Genomic DNA, 25,938 nt, shown 5'->3' with positions numbered 1-25,938 from the left:
TAAAGACAAAGGTTTGGATCCATCTTGAAGTGTCCAGATCGATGTTGCTCTGATCGATCAAAGGAATGTTGAGATCGATCGAACTTGCTGTTTTTTTTCCACACTTTGTTTCATTTTGCTACCACTTTGCTCCTTTCTTCCATTCAGCTTGGGATTGCTTCTTTTAAGTTCTTATTTGGCTGAATTAACTTATTTTTAGGATAAGTACCTAAAAAAGACAATAATATGAAATTAGTCTAAAATGGGAAAGTAAGATAGATAAAGGTCGTAGAATACCTAAGCTTAAGGGGTTTAATTGTGAACTTTTCAGCGCTCATCAAAAGGCTTTTTATGAAGTATGAAGTTGTAATACAAAAACCGTTCAAACCTAGATGAATATTAAGGTTTATATAGAATATTCAAAGACCTCAATATGCATAAAATAAAGAAAATCTCATGCATAGGACTTTTGGTAATATTTTAAACAAACTAAGAAGGAAAAACAGATTAGGATTCAAAGTTTCTTTAACCTGCTAGAAGACCTTGAACCGGTTTAAGAAAGGCTGAACCGGTTCAAGAAAGGCAGTGAAAATTCGAAGCAAGCTTTAAAGGTCTTGAACTAGTTCCAAAGATCTTGGACCGGTTCAAGATTACTAGTCTAAATCCTGAAGGTTGAAACTTCGTAAAACACTATTTTTGGAAGTTCTGAAAATATACCAAGTATGGAATGTGTCCTAAACTCCTTAGATCTCTTCTTAAAGTGTTGTTCTTTGGTGGCGGGTCGTCGTCCTACCATAAGCTTAAGAGTGTGCATTAAGGCGAGGGCCAAGAGTTTTACATTTATAGAAGCCACTACTACCTTTCACTATAAATATAGCTAGGGCGAATAGGGATCGTCCCAAGGGACTGTGAGGATCGAGCAATGTTGTGGAATCACAATTAGGGCTAGTAGGTCGAGTGATCAAACAATTGGTTCGTTGGTTGATTAAAGAACAACTAAATTAAACTGAGTAATAGCAAAAGAGTGCAATTAAGAGTAAGTAAGAGAGAGAGAGAGAGAGATCTTGGGGTTTAGAGATCACCACCAAGCAATGCATTTCTATATCATTGACAAGTGATTAATGAGGGCAATTAGGGTGTTACAATATTGGTGTGTCTGTATTTGGTTGATTCAACAAGCAAGGATGACTAGTTAAGCATGTATTGTCTAAATATCATGTGAAAGGCACAATATATCTAAGTTATGAAGCATATATTGTCTAAACAACATGTGAAAGGCATAATAAATCAAAACAAGTCATTAATTCTTTCATTAAACTCACAATCCAAATACAACACAAGGATAGGGACATATGCTAATTGCATCCAAAAGCTTGGATCATCAAACAACAAGTATAGATTATCCTCCCATTTAACACTACACTACAACTACACTACATCTACACTACTAGCATGAAAATAAACTAGGGGAGAGGCACAACCCATCAAGAGATAAGCATGAACCATCAAGAGAATCACAAAAGCATTCTTTTAAGCACAATGTTTTGACAATTTCTAAATCTATAGCATCAATACACATAGATATGCATCAATAACACAAAATCTAGAGATAAGCACATGAACATCTATTCTAGCATATATAGACATATAGATAGAATGAAATGACCAATTGGAAGCATTAAACCACATAAATCATTGAATAAACAAGATCTATATATATCAAAGTGTCAAAACATCAATTACAACACTAATTCCTCAATAATACACAAAATTAAGATATAGAAAGCATGCTTGGGGCTACTCTAGCCCCAAGAGGATGTCTAGCCACTCATGGTGATGATGCTCCAACCCTCAAGGGCTAATTCCATGGAGGAGGTTTGCTCCTTGTTGATGAAGATCTCCAATGGTGTCTCTAGCCTTTTCCTGTTCTAAGCTTCATCTCCAAGAGATGATATGAATTTATTGTTGGCTTCCCTCTCTATCTATCTATCTCTCTTCCTTCACTAAAAAACAATCCTTATCCTTATATAAGTAGGTTAAAATCACTCCCCAAATGAGCTAGGGTCGTGCACACAATATTCTCCAATGATTGGCTAAAAGATAACTTTTAATGAGCTGGAATTTTAACTTTTTGCACTCGGAGGAAGTTCGATCGATCGAACCTTGGACTTGGATCGATCGAACTGGCTGAGATTGATCAAACTAAGGCTGGATCGATCCAACTAGCTGAGCTTTTTGGGAAAAGACAAATTCGAGATATTTTGGGAGATATTTTTTGGGAAAAGGACAAAAGGTGGTTAGTGGGTGGACAGTTATGGATAAGATCAATCATTTGAATAAGGACAAAGGTATTCGATCGATCAAAGAATGATGTTGGATCGATCGAACTTTTGGACTTAAGTGCTTTTGGGTCAAGACTCGGATCTATCTTGAAGTGCTGAGATCGATCATTGTTCGATCCATCGAACCATGGACTTGGATCGATCGAACTTGCTTCTTTGCCTTATTTTGCTTCTTTCTTCCTCCACTTTGCTCTTTTCTTTGTTTAATCTCAGAATTGCTTCAATGAAGCTCTTATTTGGCTGAGTTAGCTTATTTTCGGGATAAGTGCCTGAAAATATAAATAATACGAAATCAATCTAAAACGGCAAAGTAAGATAGATAAAGGAACTAGAATGCCTAAGCTTAAAGGGTTTAAATATGCACTTTTCAGTGCTCATCACACCCCCAAACTTAAATATTGCTAGTCCCTTGCAATGAACTAGAAAGTAAAGGAATGAAATGAACAACTATACAACTATAAACTAGAAAATAATAAATGGATAACTCCACTTTCGTAGGGAACACGATTGCATTTAGCATATGCAATAAGCCTTTTAAACCCCTAGGTTACCCTTAGTGGACGAGTGAAGTCTCGTGAGGGTTTCCAGAAATGATACCCACAAACACTAAGCTCTTTCTTTCAAAAGAGGTACCACTATTGCAAACAAGCATTGGGAGAAAACTACCTCAAGTATGCAATTTTTCAACCCTTTTTAAGCAATATCCCAAAATCTCAACACCAAATAAGCAATTATGGTCCTCAACATATCAAGAAAATGATCATGCAAATCAAAACAACTTTAGAATCCTTTTGAGTGGACCGGCATCAATGTGTTGCTATCTTAGCCAACTAAAGAATTAATCACATTCTTATCCTCAAATTAGCACACAAATCTAGTACCGATCATCAAGACAAAAAGTGAACTTTTTATTAAAGCTTATTATTCTAGGTGCGCTTATTCTTTTCACTCGATATTTTTTATTTTTATTTTTTAGAGGATCAAAGATGGAAGCATAGTGCAATGTGTTGATCTTTTAAGCTTTCTAGCGATTCATGAGGTCGAGCGTTAGGTCAATGACTCCCAAACCAGACGGCTTTAGGGCACTAGGTGTTCAAACACCCCTACGGACTTACAAGCTCAAATCAACTAGGCTACAAATCAAGACAACAACCATCTAATCATTTCATACTTCTCAATTTTTGAGAGAATTCCTCACTTTTTTTTTTTTTTTTTTTTTTTTTGTAAGCAAGTTCAATTATTAACCTAGAGTTCGGGCCCTCCACTTTCCGGCGCGAGAAGTTTAGTGCTTAATGAGGCTGGAATCTCGACTACTTAATGAAAAGGGATTGTTATCCATCTTTATCAAGAATGAAAGTTTTCAATGCACTACTAGCCCAATTGGGATATAACCAATTCAATAATCAACAAAGCATGTACCCCACAAATGAATGCTAGTGTGCGCCTGTGCTAGTGTAGAATACTAGAGTGAATCTCAAAATAATCACAAAATCAAGATGATGTGGACCACAAATGCAAGCAAGATATCAATCTTTCGAAAAATTTACTCCTAAATGGCTTCCACAAGGCATACAAGGAGTATTGACCTCTCAAGTCAAACAATTTTCAAAATTTAAGTATTATAGTCCTCAAAAGATCAAAATCATAGCTAGATGTGGACCAATCATAGAAATATCCCTCAAATACACAAGTCATGCTAAAAATTTGAATTCAAAACTAACACTGTAGAGTACCATTCTCCCAAAACTTAAATTGCACAATGTCCTCAATGTGCAAAGAGAACAAAGGAAAGAGTATACCAGTGCAACTAAGCAAGAATGATCAGGACTGAAGTATCCGAAGTGGGTGGCATGGCCCCCCCAAACTTGGGATGAACTGTAGTCCTAAAAATTGGCACTTGGATAAACTTATCAGATAACAAAAATGGGATAATCAGTGCACAGTGGTCATGCAAGTGTAAATGGGATAAACAGATAATGAAATGAGAGAGGTATGAGGGTGGTCCTAGAAATTGGGTAGCACTCTCTCACTGAAGTCACTGTGATGCACCTGATGGAGTCAAACATACAGATATGAGAATACAATCATATGACATCCATAGCAAAAATAGATATATAAAATAGAGAAAGTGCAGGTACAATAGAAATATCAAAGCCGACAGACCAGCTGTAAAAATAATACAGTGACAATAATAAAGTATCAAAAGGAGAGAGGGGTCATAAGATAGAAAGGAATGGGAGCTCAGGAAGATGAAGTAGGACGGGCAAATCTGGCTCCGCGGATGTCTCTAGATAAATCTTTGAACATGGTCACGACATCCATGCAGAAGGCAGCAAACTCCACTCTGTGGGCCGTGAGGTCAGCTCTGATGGCAACAATAGCGTCCTCGAACGTCTGTAGACGCACTCCGAAGCCGAGGGTCAAGTCTGGTATGGAGGAGTCAGAAGACAGCTCCTGGGTCTACTCCTGCTCGTGGATAGGTGACCCGGCTGGAGAATGCTAAGCTGCGTCATCTGCTGAGTGCTCTATGTCAATGTCTATATCAATGTCATCATGCTCGGCAGCTGGATAGACTGGTGCATCATCCGCTGCGGGATGTGCTGCTGCTGCCTCTGCCTGGGCCTGTGCTGCTGCTTCCTCCTCTAACTCCAACTCTGCAGCCGCCAGTACGACATGGTCCTGCAGGCGAGTGATAATAGCTCTGTAGCTCTTGTCCCAGTCCTTCTTGAGGAAGTGACAGGAACCTCTCTCGAGGTGCTCCTGCGGGTGGATGGGATAGCGCTGGTCAATGAGAATCTGGGTGATGAGGTGACTGAATGGAAGAGACTTGGCCCTTCCGGGCACCTTCTTGCTGATATACTCATCATGCTCTAGATAAGTGCAGGAATAGACACCCAGTGGTCGGTATAGAAGGCATACAGGGCTGCTAGATAGTCGCCCCGCCTCTGAATCTTGTGTCCCGCCATGTATTATGTTTCAGTAAAACACTGAATCTGTAAACCACAGGTCATTCGGCAAGAATGTCTGGGTGGCGAAGGTCTTGCCATCGGCATGGTGACCTATGAGAAAAATCGCCATATCGGCGTAAGAAGGCCTGTGGAACCTGGGATATGTCTCTGTAGCTCGGGCGGACATCGATGTGGACAGCGAGTTGAACAGGCTAGAGTATCCACTATAATGGTGATCTCATAGCCATTGATAGAGGTGATGAGCTCGGCTGTAGTGCGCGGCGATGGTCGGAGGTTCTGGTAGAACAACCGTACCAGTCGCGGGTAGATTGGCTTTGTAACTGGGGCAAGAATAGCTGAGAGGCCCCGCTGAATGATATCCTGATAGGTAGATCGAGTCAGCACCGATCTGGAGAAGAATGAGGTGTCGAATGCTGACTCGTGGTCGATTGTCATGTGTGCATATCGAGGCGTGAGTCTGTCACGCTGTAGATGAGCTGGCTGAACAGGTGGAGCCGGCTGAGCTGGCTGCTCAAGTGAAGCCGGCTAAGTTAGCTGCTCAGCACCTCTATGCGGTGGAGATGGTGATGGAGTGAATGCTGGATGAGCTGGCGACTGGGGTGGAGTAGGGTGTAATGGCTCCTCTGTATGAGAGGGCTGCGCAGTCTCCTCTGTCCGCTGTTGGACTCTCCTCTGTGTGTGCTCGGGGCTAGGATCCCGGACATGAGATGGACTGGCCCCATCGTCAAGTCTGCGTCTGGAGCTGTGACAGTGTCTACGTGCTACCGTCTTAATGCGAGCTATAGTCCACAAATAGAAATTCAAGAGTTAGTGCCAGCATATATAGAATATAAGGCACAATATAGAAACATGTATGTCAAGTAAGATAGACTAAACAAAATATTGCATGATTCTATGCAAGTGGCAGAATATGAAACATGCTAAACAATATGAGTATGAAATGCATCCAATGTGGAATTTCACAGGCATTGGGCATATATAAGGTAGCTTGAACATAAGATAAGATGAATGAAGTGTGTATATGAGATCTGTTAAATTCGATCGATCATAAAAAGAATTGAGATCAATCACAAAAGTTGGATCGATTGAAGGTTGGGTTGGATCGAACGCAAATATTCGATTGATAAAAAATTTGTTCGATCGATCGAACAGTGCGATGATGAAACCTAACAGTCACAGATCTGTGACTTTTGAAGAATGGGGCCTACACGAGTGAGTTCGTAGGCCCTCCAACAACATAAATTAAACCTAAATACACTCCAAACGTGGCCCAAACACCCAAATCTAACAAAATCTTCAAAATCTATGCACACATATACACACACACATATATATATATGTATATATAGACATGGATGCTAAAGCTTTGAGAATGGAAGATTCAACATGAGAGCAACATGATTACGACATTTGAAACAAGTATTGATGCATGAGAGTTCAAATCAAGGGAAGGATGTCTCGGATCTTACCTCAAGAGAGTGAGAGAATGGAGAATGAACTGAGATGATCTGAGATGAAGAGGATGGAGATGAACTGAGATTCGAGATGTTTGGATCTCGCCGGAGGAGTTGCTGGAGCTAGGAGAGATGATTCACAGTGAAGAGGGACGAGATACTAGGGTTTGGTGAGTGAGATCGATCCAAATGATCGATCTCAAGACCCTTGTTTTTGTTTTTAAAAACATTTCCCGACAAGTTCGATCGATCGAAGATGAGTTGTGATCGATCGAACTTTGATGAACTCCTTTCAAAGTATTTTTGGATTTTTTTTTTTTTTTGAAATTTGCAAAAATAAAATTAAAAATTGGAAAATAAAGTAAAACAAAATATTTTTGATTTGCTTTGAATTTTTTTTTTAATTTAATTAATTAAAAACTAAATAAATTAAAATATTTTTGAATTTTTGAAAACTTGTCAAAAATTAAAACAAAATAAAATGAGAGAGAAAATAGAATAAAATAAAAATGAAAATATTTTTGGATTTTTGAAAAGTTAAAAAGTCAAACTAAAATTAAAATAATGAAATGAAGATTTGCGATCGATTGAAACAAGCCTTCGATCGATCAGACAGAGGTAAGAATATGCAGGTTTTTGGTTCAAAAATTTGGTTAAGTGTTGGAACATGAGATCGATTGAATTGGGAAGTTGGATCGATCGATGAACTTCTTGATCGATCTTGGAATATTTCGAACGATCAGACAGAGAGCTGAAATATGCAGGTTGATGCAGGCCCAAAATTTTTCTAAGTGTTGAGTCATGAGATCGATCGAACTTGGAAGTTGGATCGATCGAAGGTCTCTTGATCAATCTTAGAGTTGGTTCAAACGATGGGACAGAGAGGTGATTTGGATGTAGGTTTCTGCAAGTCGAAAATTTTTCTAAGTGTTGGATATAGAGAAGAGTTCGATCGATCGAACTCCAGTTTGAAATCGATCGAACTTTGCAGAATGCTCAATAATGACATGAAAGATTATGCAATCCTCACCAAAGTTCCTTAAAATGCATATAAACCAAAAACAAGTATCTAGACTTCGCAAGAAATGAAATGAAAGATAGAAATGGGGGAGGAATAGGGTTTTGACACCCTACGAATGCTTTTGCTATTTTTTAACGTCTCTAGCAAGACATTGGGCTCTTTTAAACCGGATCAAAGATCTGATAATGCATCCCCTCCTTGTTGGGGTGATAGATGTTTTGAACTCCGCCCAACAAATGGTTCTTTGAAGAACTTATTGGATCAAGCTCAAAGGAAGTCTTTGGTCCCTTATCTATGCAATTATAACTTTTGGGCTTCCATGCCCTTTCAAAGCAAGAGTTTAAAACAAGACTTTTAAAATGCAAGGTTGAAGATGATCCTTTGGAAGTTTTGGTTTTACACAAAAGCTCATTCCCTTGGCATTGAAGATCATGACATTTATTTACAACATTGACTTCTCTTTCATATTTGTCAAATGAATTGGGTGTGGGATTAAAGATATTCAACTTCACCTTCATGTGGCCAAATAAAATCTTCATTATCCCCGTTCTACAATTGATGTTGGCATTAGCGGTTGCCAAGAAAGGACGGCCAAGGATAATGGGAATTTGGCTCTTAGGATTGGGAACCGGTTCCGTGTTTATGACAACGAAATCAACCGGGAAAAAGAATTTGTCAATCCTTATCAAAACATCCTTAATTATACCCCTAGGCTTCTTAATGGATCGGTCTGCAAGTTACAAAACTACCGACGTCGGTTTTAATTCACCTAAGCCCAATTTAACATAAACTGAGTATGGAAGAAAATTAACACTTGCTCCTAAGTCAAGAAGTGCCCGATTAATAATATGATCACCAATAATGCATGATGTAGTGGATGAACCAGGGTCCTTAAACTTTGGAAGAGTGTTATGTTGCAAAATTGAGCTTACTTGCTCGGTCAAAACCACTTTTCTTGGTGGTTGGCTCTTGTTCTTCCGCTTTTGGGTGCACAAGTCTTTCAATAATTTGGCATAAGCCGGAATTTGTTTGATTGCATCCAATAGTGGAAGATTAACTTTCACTTGCCTAAACATTTCCATTATTTCATTGGTTTTTGCCTTTTGCTTGTCTTTTGAAATGGATTCTTTTAAGGCATCCGGAAATGGAACCTTTGGTTCAAAATTTTCTTTTGAACTCTCTTTTTTCAATAAAACCTTTTCAACATTATTTTTCAAAACTTCTTTTTCAAACACATCTTTTAAGACTTTCTCATCTACAAGGTCATGTATATGCAATGAAGGAGGAATAGGATGTAAAATGGGACGGGTGACAACTTGAGATTGCACCGGTTCACTCTCTTCATTGGTCATTTCAACTTGATTGTCCATAACTCTACCACTCTGCAAGGTAGTCACCGCATTAACATGTTCAATGGCATGGCCTTCCGATGAGGAATGGGTTTGCACAACACATTGTTGTTTCAGTGGGGCATTAATGGGCATCTTTCCCTTCTCTCTTGCATTAAGAGTGCTTGCTATTTGCCCTACTTGGGTTTCTAGCTTAGCAATGGATTGAGAGTGAGAATGAAGTAATTGTGTGTTAGCCTCAAGAGTCCCCAAAGCATTTAAAACTTTTTCTTCAAAGGCGGGACTTCTAGTATTACCTTGGGAATAGGATTGGTTGGGAAAATGAGAATTAGCAAATTGATTCCCTTGTGATTGATAGGGTCTATAACCTTGGGATCCTTGGTTTCAAAGTGGAAGTGGAATGTATTTCCCTTGGAAACCGCCTTGGGAAGGGTTTAAGCCTTCTCCTTGGTTTTTCCAAGAGAAATTCGGATGATTCCTCCAACTTGGATTATAATGAGTACCATAAGGATTGTTCCCTTGGTTTACAAAAGCCGCATTGACTTGTTCATTAGGTTCACTTTGAACTTGTCCGTGAAGACAATGAGTAGTAGAATGAAGAACACTAGAACAAGTCATACATGTTTCATTTGATGCACGATGAAAATGGTTAGGGAAAGAAAATACTTGGTTCGCCGAGTTTTGGTTAATCAAAAATTGATCAAACCTTTGAGACAAAGACTTCATTTCGGCGGCTATTTCATTTGAGTGTTCGACTTGATGTAAGCCAACACTCTTCGTACCTTGTGAATTTCTACCATTCTTGGATAATAGTGTTCTATACAAAGAATTTTCACTCATGCTTTCATAGAGACGCCACACGTCATCCTTATGCCTATCAATGTATGAGCCACCCATGGAAGCATCAACCATACCCTTATAGTTGTTCGGTAAGCTCTTAAAGAAGTATTGAACTAATTGCCATTTGGGCATGTCATGATGTGGACACTTCCTAAGCAATTCATTGAAGCATTCCCATGTCTCATGAAATGTTTCTCCATCCCCATGTGAAAATTCTCGAATTGAGGTCCTCATGGCATTGGTCTTAGAAATCGGATAGTACTTCTTCAAGAACTCTTGTTGCATTTTTGCCCAAGAAGTGATTGAAAAAGGCCTAAGATTGTTAAACCAATACTTTGCCTTGTTTTTTAAGGTGAATGGAAAAAGTTTGAGTCTTAAGACCTCTTCCGGCATGTCCGTATATTTTACGGTGGAACATACTTCAAGAAACTCATCCAAATGCTTGTAAGGTTCTTCACTTGGAAGTCCATCATAGTTAGGAAGCATTTGAATGGTTTGTGGCTTAATTTCATAATGATGTGCTCTAAATGGAGGCAATTGGATGCATGTAGGTGCATTGTACTCATTAGGCACATAGTGATCTCTTAAAGCAAGAGGTGGATTAGCTACTTGAGGTGCAACATGAACACCTTGGTTTTGAATTCCTTGATTGTTGATGGGAGGTTGTGGAACATACATTGGCCTTGGCATTCCATATAGAACTTGGCCTTGTTGTTGTGGTGGTTGGTGAATGAATGGCCTAGGCATGCTTAATGGTACTTGTATGTTCTCATTGTGCACATTGGGATGAAGGATACCTTGTTGGTCTATGTGACCAAGGTCCTTAATATGGTCATCATTATGGTCATCCATTGATAGATTGGTTGTATTTGAACTTCCTCTTCCCCTAGGATTTCTAATGATGGATTCAAGATGCAAATCAAGAGGGACAAGAGTTGGTCTCAATGAACGGCGCCCATACATGCACAATACAAAATACAACAAATACAAAGAATGACAAACACTATGCCTTCAAAACAATGCAATTATACTTCTTCCACAAACATTAAATTCATACTCCCATACTTTAACTCAATGATGCAAGACAATAAAAAATAAGCCTCCATGCGGGCCGATGATTTAACTAAGGGATTGAGTAAAGAAAATCTCACAAAGGTCCTTTAGCACTTCAACTCCAAATTTTAAAGCTTAGCTTAGCAATTTATTTTTAAGTTTTTGGTATTTTTCCTTTCTTTGCTTGCTTGAATTGATTGCTCAATGGCTCCTTTGCTTGCTTCCTCTCCAACAATGCACATAGTTAAGTAAGAACAACACAATAAGTAACCAAAAGAAAAGTAAAAATAAAGTAAAAACACGATCAAAAGAATACTAATCCTAATCAATTCCATAAATCCGACGCTGCTAAATCTAATCAATCAAGTCCCCGGCAACGGCGCCAAAAACTAGTGGCGGGTCGTCGTCCTATCATAAGCTTAAGAGTGTGCATTAAGGCAAGGGCCAAGAGTTTTACATTTATAGAAGCCATTACTACCTTTCACTGTAAATATAGCTTGGGCGAGTAGGGATCGTCCCAAGGGACTGTGAGGATTGAGTGATGTCGTGGAATCACAATTAGGGCTAGTAGGTCGAGTGATCAAACAATTGGTTGGTTGGTTGATTAAAGAACAACTAAATTAAACTAAGTAATAGCAAAAGAATGCAATTAAGAGTAAGTAAGAGAGAGAGAGAGAGAGAGATCTTGGGGTTTAGAGATCACCACCAAGCAATGCATTTCTATATCATTGACAAGTGATTAATGAGGGCAATTAGGGTGTTACAATATTGGTGTGTCTATATTTGGTTGATTCAACAAGTAAGGATGACTAGTTAAGCATGTATGTCTAAACATCATGTGAAAGGCACAATATATCTAAGCTATGAAGCATATATTGTCTAAACAACATGTGAAAGGCACAATAAATCAAAACAAGTCATTAATTCTTTCATTAAACTCACAATCCAAATACAACACAAGGATAGAGACATATGCTAATTGCCTTCAAAAGCTTGGATCATCAAACAACAAGCATAGATTGTCCTCCCATTTAACACTACACTACAACTACACTACATCTACACTACTAGCATGAAAATAAACTAGGGGAGAGGCACAACCCATCAAGAGATAAGCATAAACCATCAAGAGAATCAGAAAAACATTCTTTTAAGTATAATGTTTTGACAATCTCTAAATCTATAGCATCAATACACATAGACATGCATCAATAACACAAAATCTAGAGATAAGCACATGAACTTCTATTCTAGCATACATAGACATATAGATATAATGAAATGACCAATTGGAAGCATTAAACCACATAAATCATTGAATAAACAAGATCTATATATATCAAAGTGTCAAAACATCAATTACAATACTAATCCCTCAATAATACATAAGATTAAGATATAGAAAGCATGCTTGGGGCTACCTCTAGCCCCAAGAGGATGTCTAGCCACTCATGGTGATGATGCTCCAACCCTCAAGGGCTAATTCCATGGAAGAGGTTTGCTCCTTATTGATGAAGATCTCCAATGGTGTCTCTAGCCTCTTCCTCCTCTAAGCTTCCTCTCCAAGAGATGATATGAATTTATTGTTAGCTCCCCTCTCTATCTATCTATTTCTCTTCCCTCACTAAAATCAATCCTTATCCTTATATAAATAGGTTAAAATCACTCCCCAAATGAGCTAGGGTCGTGCACACAATATTCTCCAATGATTGGATAAAGGACAACTTTCAATGAACTGGAATTTTAACTTTTTGCACTCGGAGGAAGTTCGATCGATCGAACCTTGGACTTGGATCGATCGAACTGGCTGAGATCGATCAAACTGAGGCTGGATCGATCCAACTGGCTGAGCTTTTTGGGAAAATACAAATCTGAGATATTTTGAGAGATATTTTTGGGAAAAGGACAAAAGGTGGTTAGTGGGTGGACAGCTATGGATAAGATCAATCATTTGGATAAGGACAAAGGTGTTCGATCGATCGAAGAATGATGTTGGATCGATTGAACTTTTGGATTTAAGTGCTTTTGGGTCAAGGCTTGGATCTATCTTGAAGTGCTGAGATCGATCATTGTTCGATCGATCAAACCTTGAACTTGGATCGATCGAACTTGCTGTTTTGCTTTACTTTGCTTCTTTCTTCCTCCATTTTGCTCATTTCTTTGTTTAATCTCAGAATTGCTTTAATTAAGCTCTTATTTGGCTGAGTTAGCTTATTTTCGGGATAAGTGCCTGAAAATGAAAATAATACGAAATCAATCTAAAATGGCAAAGTAAGATAGATAAAGGTACTAGAATGCCTAAGCTTAAAGGGTTTAAATACGCACTTTTCAGTGCTCATCATTCTTTCATTTCTCGACGATCTCAGTATTTCATCTTTGAACAACCTTCTTATTCCGCAATCGATCTCGATCTTGATATAGTAATATGAAATTACACCGAAATTTGCCAATTACAAATATTATATCTCACATATATGCATTTAGCTAGATTGGAAAAATTAGAAAAGTCATAGTTGTCTACTTTTAGCTTTTGGAATAATTCTCTTCCAGTACACAATGTTCAATGATTAGTTGTCTCGGTCACTTAAAATTTTATCCAATTTTAAGTAGTTCTTATTCGTTTTAGTTGTATCTTCTCCAAAATAAAAGAAAATGAAAAGACAAAAAAACCTAGGGAACGTTTTGTTCGGAAAAGAAATACCCATTTTCGTGCTTGTCACACCTATGAAAGTGAAATTATTATTATTATTATTATTATTATTATTCGGTTTGAAGTAGCATATGAAATGAGTATGTTTTTTATGTCAATTACATGAAATGAAACTATTATAATGCAGGTATATATGATATGTGTGCATGAATCTGTCCCTATTTAGGCATAGATGTGCTTTTTTTAAAAAAAAAAAAAGAAAAAGAAAAAAAAGAAAAAAACCTAATATCATTGCATTTTGTAAAAATCAATAGACTTTAACAAAATGTTTTTTTCTTCAAAGTAAAAAATAGAGGGTTTAAATATGTACTCGCAGAGTTGTGCAAGTTCTTTATCAAACTATTATAATGCAGGAATATATGATATGTGTGCATGAATCTGTCCCTATTTAGGCAAGGATGTGCCACTTTTTTTTTAAGGAAGTGATATCATTGCTTTTTATAAAAATCAACAGACCTTAACAAGGAAAAGAAACGAAACGCAAATATAGTTCATGAATTTTGGAAGGAAAACATAAAAATAAAAATAAAATAAAAAAAAGGCAAAGATGATGGATTTTGAAAAAAATAAAATAAAATAAAAATGATGATGATAATGACTACGAGAGTTCATGTAGGAGTGGCAATTCGTATTCGCAGGTTGTAATCGTGTCGTGTCAACTTAAGGGTATTATATTAAAAAGCTCAACCCGAACACGATCCGTTTAATAATCGTGTTAAGAACCCTTAACACTGACCCGACCTGTTTATTAAACGGGTTACACGTGTAACCTGTTTAATGACCTACTTACAAATATATATATATATATATATATATATATATATATATATATATTATTTAAATTATTAATAATACTCAATAAAATAGTAAATAGTAAAAATATATATATAAGTTTTAATCAACCAAATTACTAAATAGTTTATAATTTATAAAAAATTAAATTATAAGACACAAGTTTAGATAGTAATTTTAGAACTTAAATAGAAATTTATTTACGACATATATAGTTAAATGTGTATAAACGAGTTACACGAGTTGAACCCCTCAATCTAAACACGATATAATTAAATAAACGGGTTAATTGTGTCGACCCGTTTATGACAAAAACCTGTTTAAGGTCAACCTAAACCCATTTAATTCGTGTCCTGTTCATGTACGGGTTACAAGGCTGACTTCACTCTAAATTTACTTTTTATAAATTTAATTACTGTCCACTTTTATAAATTCAGGTGGAAGAGAAATTATTAACCCACAATATATATATATATATATATATATATATATATGATTTGAACAAATATTTTGTTTCCAAGTACATCGCAAGTGGTGTCCATCTTGGACAGGTTATGTAAATAGAAAATGACATCATCATTCATAATTACGTCATCCCACTCATATAAAATAATCCAATTAGTCGGATTGTCCAACTTATCATTTTCCAAAATATAAAGATGTTTGGTTTATCTAAAAGTAAATTCATTCTAATATGCTATCAAGAGTCTGGATTGTGATTTCTCATTATTTTTTCCCACACTTGTGTTGCTAACTAGAAGAGGATGACGTCCATTAAAACCATGATAGGTAAAGGAAAACCTAGGAAGTCAACCACAAGTCTCGAAAAGAAAATCTCAATATTGAAGAATATTAATGGAGAAATTAAAGTTTCCTGAATTCTATAATAAATCGAACTTAACAATGAAACGTTTACCTCTATTCCTGGCCTCAAATAGAATTTTTGAGCGAGAAGTTAGAGTAAATATTTGAATTCGATGATGTGGACATTACAACTATTCATGTACAAGACGCGCACGGGGGCTTGAACGGTTGTGATGTGGCTAGTACACGGTGTACCGAGCATAACGAATATTTACTCAGAGCTGTTGGGAAATGAAAGTTTTAAAAACTTTAAGAGTGATTTTCAAATAAAGATCTTGATTCATCTATAAAGACAAGTTTTATGAATGAAGAACATGATGATCCATTCAATTAGATATAGAAAACTTATATCAAGGTTTAAGTAAACTTTACATCTCTCTTCTAAAGTGAATGTTCTCACTTATTGTAAATCCCTTTATTAGATGCCTCTTCCTTGGATCTCTATCTTGTTGATAATGATCTTACCTTTAGAAATCACCCTTGGATCTCTATCTTGTTGATAATGATCTTGCTATTAGGAATTACCCATAAGCTTCCATGAATGACCTGGACAAGCTTAGCTTGTGGGAACCTCTATCAGATGAGAACACTAATCCTAAAATCTTAGAGAGAGTAAAATAATTTCTTACCTTCCAAGATTATTACATAAAGGCGTAACCTAAAATATACATGGATCCATGCATATATAGGCAAAATAAAAATAATAATTAAAATAATATATTTTTCTTAATCTTTAAAATTCACGTGATATCTCAAATCTAATAATTAAAGACAATATATTTTTCTCAATCTTTAAAATTCACGTGATATCTCAAATCTAATGGCCTGGAATATCAAGTTAGGCTATGAGTGAGAATCCTTAGGGTTTATTATTTTCTTGGCTAAAATGAATTAATAATTGGCCCGATCCATTATATAATAGACCAAATTTAATTAATTCATAAATTAATTTTTATTCCACTAAAAGAATCTAATTGAACTTCAATAAATAATAAATAACCTCTAAATCAATGTTGCATTTTGACCCTTCTATGTATAATTAGTTATCAGCAATCCAACTACTAATTTAATATATTTATTTTGGTACCCTTGATTATTTCTGACTTGATCACAATAAAACATTTGTTTGACAAAAATAATAATTCAAATAAATAAATATATAATAAATCATTTAGTTTAAAAATGCACGACTTTCGAATTTACTTTGTGATCAATCATAATCAATATAAAATAAATAAAAATAGCAATGATACAAATATTGAAAATATAACCCTCTAACTATTAATTACATAACTACCCAAAGTACTGATCTATAGATTTCGAAGAATCCACTGAACAAATTAAAGTAATTACTAATTAATAAAAGAGTCTATACTTCTCTCATGTTTAAGAGTATATACTTCCCTTTATGCATAATTAGTTATCGGATAAATAAAGCCATTAATCTAACTACTAAATTAATATATTTATTTTGGTACCTTTGATTATTTTCAACTTGATCACAATAAAAGATTTGTTTGACAAAAATAATAATTTAAATAAATAAATATATAATAAATCATTTTGTCGAACAACACACAGCCTTCGAATTTACTTTGTGATCAACTATAATCAATACAAAATAAATATAAGTAGTAATGATGCAAATATTGAAAATATAACCCTCTAACTATTAATTACATAATTACCCAAAGTGCCGATTTATGAATTTTGAAGAATCCGCCGAACAAATTAAAGTAATTACTAACTAATAAAATAGTCTATACTTCTTTCATGCTTAAGAGTCAAATGCCAAATAGGGAGCAATTGCATATGACGGCTCTCGCAACATATTTCAACCTAATGCAAATTCAGTTCAAGTCTTAGTTAATAATGAGTCTATCCATAATTATCGATTATGAACTATTTATGATTACTATTTATGTTCATGTATTGATCGCCATCATATACATATAAATATCTCTTGTAATCAAATGGACACTATCAATTTCATAATGAATTAAAATACATTGAATTCATCAATTGTATAAAGTATAAATATTTCAATTTTGTCAGAAACATATGTCACTTTAATCCAAATAGAAATTCACTATATATGCCAGGACATACAAATCCCAATAGTTGGGTATGCAAAATCACCATAACTGTTACTTTGAGAAAATTGAATGGGATTAGTTAGAATCCAGTGCTCATCTTAATAGAATCCCTATGAGTGAGTCTCAAGGAGATTTATTAGCTCCCATAGACATCAAAGTTAGGAAATCAAGAAAGACTTTTCACTTGCCATCAAATGATTCGTTCTTGAGCCTATAAATAACAACCTTCTTTCTTAAGTTCTTCACTCACTATTTGTCTGCAAAAGATAAACTATATCCCTTAAACATCAAACTTATCAACAATGGCACACTCCCAAGGCTCAACCTCCAACGGTAAGAAGCTAGAGGGTCAACCATCCTCCAACACCTCTTTCTGTCCCATATTAGCAATCCATCTTGTCTTTGTGATGTTTCAAATTAGTTGTCAAATTAAAAAAGTCAAAGCAAAAAAAATGCTCCATCATTTTCAAAATATTTTAATAGAATGATTTTTATTACTTCTCTGTCCCAAAATAAGTGTCATACTTTCATTTTTTTGTCTGTTCCAAAAAAATTGTCCAATTTCCTTTTTCAAACAATATATTTTACATCTTTCCATAAATGTCCTTTAAGTTTCAAACTTGACTATTCAAAACTTAAAAGGGCATTTTAGTAACTTTTCAGGGAGACAATGCATATCCCACATGTCCCCTTAAAAATTACTACTCCCCAAAAGCGACACTTAAATTTGGACGGAGGGAGTATTATTTTTATTGTATTAATAGCAAATGAATTATCAAATTTATTCTTAGTAAGTCCACAGTGATATGATGGTTAATTTACTTTTTATTGGTTCAATGTAAGATGTTAAATTGGTAATAAAAATTAATAATAATAATATATTGACTTTTCAAATGAGACACTTATTTTGGGGATTGATAAGAATAAAAAGATAGACACTTAAATGCTGTTTGATTACTCAATTCAGCGTTTAATTCTAAATGTATTTAGCGCAAGTAATGATACTCTGTCCGATCAAATTGGCATACTCCTAGTCCGAATCCTACGTGTAATTGCCACGTAATTACCTAAATTGTTGATATTTTATTTGGGTATAAAGATACCAAAAATAAATATGGAAAGAAGCTGAAGAGGTCTTGACGACCCCTCTCTATCTTTCTAATTTCTCTATTCCTCTTTTTTGTTATGTTGCTTCCTTGATTCTTTCCCTCGCATCCACTTCGTAATGAACTTTTGAAGTTTTTTTTTTTTTTTTTCAATCAAATTCCCAAAACTGATACAATATACAGAAGCTAAAATATATATTGGAAAAAATAAATAAATGAAAACATACCTTCAGTCTTATTAGGGTTTTTTTTTTTTTTTTTTTTTTTTTTTTTTTTTTTTTTTCAAGCAAACATATACGTTTATATGTATTGTCCCCTTTGATTTTATAAACTAATAGAGACTTCTCACTATTTTGTTTTCTCTTCAATTTTGCAAAGTGGAAAAGAGAGAACTGTGAGTCATGAAGAGGAATGGAGAAATCACAGAGATAGAGAGAAGTCGTCAAAACCTCTTCAGTTTTTTCTATATTTATTTTTGATATCTTTAGTGTGCAAATAAAATATCACTATTTAGGTAATTACATGGTAATTACATGTAAGATTCGGACTAGGAATAGGCCAATTTAACCGGACAGAATATCACTACTCATTCAGCACTTATTCAATTAAATGTATTTGATAATTCACTTTAGACATCGCGGAAAATGATAAGCACATTTGATAATCCACTTCGAATATCATTGAAAAAAGTGAACGCCACTTAAAATGGTTTAAATCTTAAGAGACAGAGACATCATTTGAGTCTTAGATACAATTAATTTTCATGATTGGTTCAGACAAGCTACAATGATTATCACGACCCGAAAGGAGCTTGGATCCTCTGCTAATACAATAAGGCACCAAATAGCACCGATGATCACAATAATTTACACGCATAATTTTGATCATCCAGTATAATACAGTACGCTGTCAAGGGTTGCCACTTGCCACATGGATCATGCCACTGCGCCAAAACTCTAGTGGTACGACAATGCGCTTTGTTGTAAAAGATATTTGCTTGGAAGACCCGGAATTGGATTTTGTTGGATTGTACAACCTTGAAAACGCCGTGGAAGGACAAAACAACCTACGGTGGGCCACAAGAAGATATTCCTTGGACCACTGCAAATTTGAACATTGACAAAGAATCCAAAGAGGAGATGCATTTTCAGCCATATATGGGGGACACTACTTCCATAAAAAGTGCTTTAATAAAGTAAAATTATTGTAGAGAGGCACTTTAGTAATTATTGTAGAGAGCCACCGGGGTGGAGTGTCTTGTAGTGCTCCAATAATGTTAGTATTAGACCTCTTAATCAAAGAACCAAACATTCAAAATATAATGAAAGGACATCACCACATAAAGTGTGAATATTTGAAAGGTAATAGAAGGCTAATTTGAGAGAGAAAATAGTACAAGAAACACACTGGAATTGGAAGAAAAATATAAATAATTTGTTATCCAAAATGGTAGATTGGATTAGGAACGTCTATATCAAAGGAAATCTTACCTGAAACTAAGGAAAAGGGGTTTATTAAAAATGAATATGGTGATGGAATGATGATATATACAATAAAAGAACGAGTACGTTTTAAAAAAATGGCAAAAGATTAAGAAAGAAATTTTTTTAGAGAAATACAAAAAATCAAATATAATGCTAAAAAGACGTAGCCAAAGCGGTGAGTTGCACAATCGGGGTCTAGAGCAAAAGGATTCATTTTGTATAATCGATTCTGACTTGGATTCACACCTTATCACTCTACCAAAAATCAATTACTGACCATTCCCAACTTTGCGACTCCACTGTCCAATAGTTCTCGACAACAAGCTTACTTTTGATTTCCATAGAAAAATTGTTGGTCGATAAAACAACACTCCGCGAGCGTTTTGATCCATTCAAAGTGTGATCTTCTTCTCATTTTTTTTTTTTTCAAAAACTGATTTTATTAAATTTGCAAGAAATTCTGTTTTACAACCGATGAATATGAAATCTTCAATCTCAATCAAAAAATGAACAAACGACCTAAAACATTTTGTGTATAGTTTTATTATTATTATTATTACTATTATTATAATAATAAGTCTCATACAACTGGCAGACTGGCAGTACGACAAAGAAATTCCCAGCATAATTTAGGGAATGCAACCTGTTTATACTTTATATTATTATGTTGCATGGTTGTATGTATCATGTGGGACAAAAGTTAATTGGTTTATAATATGGAGTTAGATTACTCCATTAATGAAGTCAATATAGCAGAATTGTTAGTGAACTTAAAACCTTTTGTCCAACTCCAGTTTTCTTCTTCAAATTTTTGCTGCAACAAGGAACAACATTTTTTCTTGATTTGGCCTCAGTTACTGCCATTCAATTGATCTCTTATTTGCTCCCTTTTGGGTTGCTTACAGTGTTTCTACATCAAATGGCAAAAAGTGATGATGGGTACTTGAGCAACATTAATTGGGCAGAGGCTAGAAACGAAGCTAGCAACGAATCCGGTGCTGAAATCACAGCTGATGAGTGGATAATATCCATACTTAAAGAGAGTCTCGTTGCATCTTCACACAAGCGGCTATCCAAGGTTCCACCACAATTACGGGAGAAGGAGGAGAATAAGGGATTTTTTGATCCTCGAGTTGTTTCAATCGGTCCTTATCACCATGGCAAGCCTGAGTTGAAGGAAGTGGAGAAGTTCAAGACCAAAGCGGTACGTGCATTCATAGATGGAAGCAAAGTTGAGCCCCATGTAATCTATAACAAGATGGTAGAAGTGGTGAGCGATGTTAGGAACTGCTACCTTGAGGGCTCAACAGACGCCTATGACGACACAGCATTCGCCCGTATGATGCTCCTTGATGGTTGTTTTCTCCTGCACTTCATATATATCAACGTTTCTCCTCGAGGGCCATTTCTAGATGAGCTAGTGAAGCATGTAGGAGAAGCTGGTATGCGTGGGATAATTGCGGACATCATTTTGCTGGAAAACCAACTTCCTTTCCGAGTTCTCCAGGTCTTGATAAGTAGTAGCAGTTCTGCAGAAAGCGTATTGGAGGAATTCATCGAGAATTTCGTTGTCCAAGTTTACATAGATAACAACGCAACGTGGAGAAAACAAACTTACAAGCAAGAGGTAGAGCAGCCCATTCATTTTCTAGACCTTGTAAGGAGAAGATTTATTATCACGGACTCTCGGACAAAAGAAGTAGTAGTTAGCAGCAGCAGCGGCGAGAAAAAAGTACCACACCAAACCGGTTCCTTCAAAACCATTAATATTCCCTGCTGGCGACCAAAAAGTGGGAATAAGAAGAGGAACCCACTCAAGGATGTTTATAGTCACTCATTTCGTTCAGCCACAGAACTTAAAGCAAGGGGGATACATTTCAGGCCTAGCAACACATTTTCTTTGAATGACTCCACTTTCACTTCTCAGTTTGGCTACGGATTGCTCACACTACCTCAACTCAAATTTGACTGGGGAATAAAATATGCACTTCTAAACATGATGGCCTATGAATTGGCACCCAATTCATCAAATCGCCTAGAGGTGTGCAATTACATCTACTTCATGAATTCACTCATAAATGGAACTGAAGATGTGATCGAGCTAAGAACACATAACATCATTCATAACTTCTACGGCACTGATGAAGAAGTCGCAAAAACATTCAACTCCATGGCCACAGGGGGTGGATATCTTTCCTTGGAGGGCCCTATTAAAGATGTCAGTGATCAAATACAAGAGCATTACAACAGCAGGATGAAGACTTGGACGGCTCAACTATTGCACAACTATTTCAGCAATCCCTGGTCTGCTGTGGCTTTCTTTGCCGCAACTTTCGCACTGGTTCTGACTTTCATTCAAACATTTTTTCCTCGTTAGGAAAATTAAAGGTAAATTCAGAGTTAATTGATTATTAATTAATCCAAAGTAAATGAAATTTTTTTTTTTTTTGCATAAGCTTGATTAATATATATATATATATATGTACTCATTGTAGAAGGTTCAAGGATGACATGGGAGATAGTTGGATTCATCAATCCGACTGATCTGTGCTTACTGCTGTGCTACTGTAGTTTCTCAAAATAATAGGATCCTCCAAGTTTCAAGAGCATCCAACAAGTTAATCATGTGTGTAAGTGGTTAAATTTAAAGCAAGAACTCGATCATTTGTTAAGTTTTTGTTTTTTTTTATTTATTTTATTTTATTTTATTTTTTGTTTTTGTTTTTTGTTTTTTTATTTATTATTATCTTAGCTAGTCTGCTTCTGGGGTGTTTATTATCTAAGAGCAATATCTTTAATGATGATTCAATAAAGAAGCGTGTTTTGCAATATGAGAGCTATATATCCTTTATATTTGTGTATATATGTATGAATTGTGCTCTTGAGAATGGATGTGAATGTTTGTATAAAAAATAATTTGGGGGTTGAATAGATTTTACTTGCTAATTTTTATTTTATTTTATTTCATTTTTTACATATTTTAATTTTACCTAAATAAAATTAAAATCAAGCCCACTTGTAGAAGGATTGATGGATTAATAACACTCCATGAATGCTTTGGCTCCTTCAAAGTGTGATTGAATCACCTCTTTTCTTCAAATCTGAATTTTAGGTAGAAAAATAAAATCCTTCTCTTAGAATCTCAGAATCTTCATCATATAGACAACACCACTCCTAAATCACTTTCATGTTTATGTGTGTACTCTCAAATATAAAATCAGAAAATCCAAATTTGATTTTCTGAATAAAAATATCTCTATAAGGCTTTCACAAAATCTCTTAAATTTTAATTCCAAAGGACCACACAAAACCTAGTGAGAAAAAGTATTTATATAGATTTTTGAAGACCTAATTATATTTGAAAAACAACTTAATTTCGTGCATGTATTGTCTTGCAAAAATCTAACCAAGAAAAGAAACCAAACTAGACAAGGATTCAATCATTTCTTTTTGGTTTGCAAGAGCGCGACTAGTTGCATGGGACACGGCCAGTCCTGTCCTGCTTGTACAGTAAGCAATCATTTGACAAACACTTTTGAAAAATGCATGCACGACTGGTTGAGTGGGGCGCAACCAGTCCCGCTACACTTCTGAGTTTTCTCGCAAACATAATTTGGAAATCTTTAACCGCGCGACTAGTCGCGAGGTCCCGCCTGGGCAGTTAGAAAATTACAAAAATCTTTTGAACAATTTTCCTAAGTGCCTAAAACATGAAACTCACAACTGTCCTAACACACACACTTACCTCTCCAACGTATTATTTTTTTTTATCATCACGGAGTGTGCCAAAGTGGAGACACAGTCCATCTTCAATTCTGCATCCAATCTTGAGTCTTGAAAATCAAACCGAAAATTACAATTCGATCGAACTTATTTTGACACCGAAATTAGTCAATGTACAAAATAATAGCTCACAAAATTCTCTTTTGGCAATTTCATGATAAAACCCCTAAGACAACATGTAATCTACCCAAGAAGGAAAAATAAATTACATTCATTGTTCAAAAATAAAAAAATAATGGAACTTTGATCATAGAAGCTTCGTCAAGGTAATAGAACATGTCTTCATTGGAAAAACATGTAAACCTGCACAATGCTAAAAGAAAACTACCCATGAAAGCTTAATAAAGAAATCTAAACAATCAATATATATATCTCCCCCTCAAATATGCACATTTTGCCCCCTTTTTGTTACAAATTGAAAATTAAAGCGCAACAAAGAAGGAAAAGAAATAATAAGAGAGAATTAACAATAAGAGAGATTAAAATATCAATGATGCAAGAAATATAATAATAAGCACAAAAACATGACGATATATGGTAGCAACGACACAAAAGAAATATCTAAGATAACACATGTTCCATCCGTAAAACAAATTGAAACAACGTTCTCAAAATCACACATGATATTTCCTCCTTAAACAATATGTACCCCTTTTCTCCCTTTTTGTAGGAAATTGACAAATCATGCATAAAAGGAGGAAAATAACAATTAGGAGAGAATATTAATAAGTAACCAAAAATTGAGCTAAAAGTTCAGACAAGATGGACATATATGAACAATTCAAGGTTAAGCATGAAAATATGATCATCCATCATCATAAAAAATATCAAAGATATATCCATCACCATAATCAAAAGATGTATCTAGCAATAGCTATCATCATTATAATAGTATCACCAAAAGACATTCAAATATAGATATGATTATCAAAATATATCCAAAAATATATTCGGTAATCAATATCATCAATGTCTATAAAATCAAGTAATGAACACTTAAGCATCTCTAGATCTCAACATGAGTAAAAAACATAACTTTCAAGTCATAAGCCTTAAACTTCTATGATCAAAATCTTAAAGATCTAAGAACTAATTCTTATCATCCAAATTGACTTAATGAGTTAACCTATCACTTCATTGTCCACCACAATTTCAAAGACATTAGTCTTTTTGGAGTTATTACTAGAATGTCAAAATTGGACTCAAAAGATAGGCAAACTTTGTTGAGGTAATATATCAAACACTTATAATGCATTAATTCTAACCTCAAGTTTGAAAGTGATCCCCAATGGATTCAAATCACAAATATGAACACAAATCCTTAAATATAAATGAAGAAGATTAAAGACTTCAAAGATAATGATTATCCAATCACCCAAAATCAACTAAAACCTCAAGAATTTCCTAAACTCTTCAATCAATCATAACCTAGATTTCTAGCATCAAAATGCAATAAAGGATCCAAACGTATGATTAATAAAGAAAAACTAGCAATGTTACCTTAACAATGCATTGAAGATAATGGGAACAAGTGATAGCATATGGAGGTGTCTTGGATGTGCAATGGTTTATGCACAATATGTCTCATACTGCATAGGAATTTTTCATTTTTTTCCCACACTTTTCTAAGCAATGCGGTTTTCACTCTAAATAGTAGACATCAATTCCCTATTTGGACTTGTCTCCACCTTTCTTTTAAATCAAAATACTAGACTTCAAAGTCTAGTAGGAGCTTTCAAACTAGTATTAATAGGTAGCATTTTCCTTAGCAAATATATTCAGAATTTCAATTTTTCTTTTCTATTCATGTAGGGTTTTTTTTTAAAACATATGTTCTATTTTTTTTATAAAAAAAATAACCTTTATAACTTTTATGAGCAATTTAATATAATAAACTTCACAGTAATTTTCAATTGAATTTCTCAGAGTTGGACTAGTGCACAAAAAAAATATAAATATATATTTTTATGAACTCAAAAGATTCATATCTAAAAATAAATAAAAGATAGCAAATTGATCTTTAAAAGTATATATTACACCTCAAGAACTTCATTAATCAAATAATCATGTGTCCCAATTTGCATTCATAAAAATAT

General features: G+C 35.0%; 1 protein-coding gene across 1 annotated transcript in view; it reads left to right on the top strand.

The window, feature by feature from the left end:
• Positions 1-22,890, top strand: part of LOC132300411 (UPF0481 protein At3g47200-like) — a 29,268-nt gene extending 6,378 nt beyond the window's left edge. Inside the window, exons 3-4 of the mRNA XM_059797456.1 lie at positions 20,965-22,447; positions 22,555-22,890. Coding sequence (XP_059653439.1) covers positions 20,979-22,436 — 1,458 coding nt within the window. The 5' untranslated portion in view covers positions 20,965-20,978 and the 3' untranslated portion in view covers positions 22,437-22,447; positions 22,555-22,890. The remainder of the gene's footprint in view (positions 1-20,964; positions 22,448-22,554) is intronic.
• Positions 22,891-25,938: the final 3,048 nt, after the last annotated feature.

Source organism: Cornus florida, unplaced genomic scaffold, assembly GCF_030987335.1.
Source record: "Cornus florida cultivar Cherokee Brave unplaced genomic scaffold, ASM3098733v1 CherokeeBrave_3.0.0_Hap2_Chr03, whole genome shotgun sequence".
Classification (NCBI taxonomy): Eukaryota; Viridiplantae; Streptophyta; class Magnoliopsida; order Cornales; family Cornaceae; genus Cornus; species Cornus florida.
This window is presented reverse-complemented; position numbering and strand designations above follow the sequence as displayed.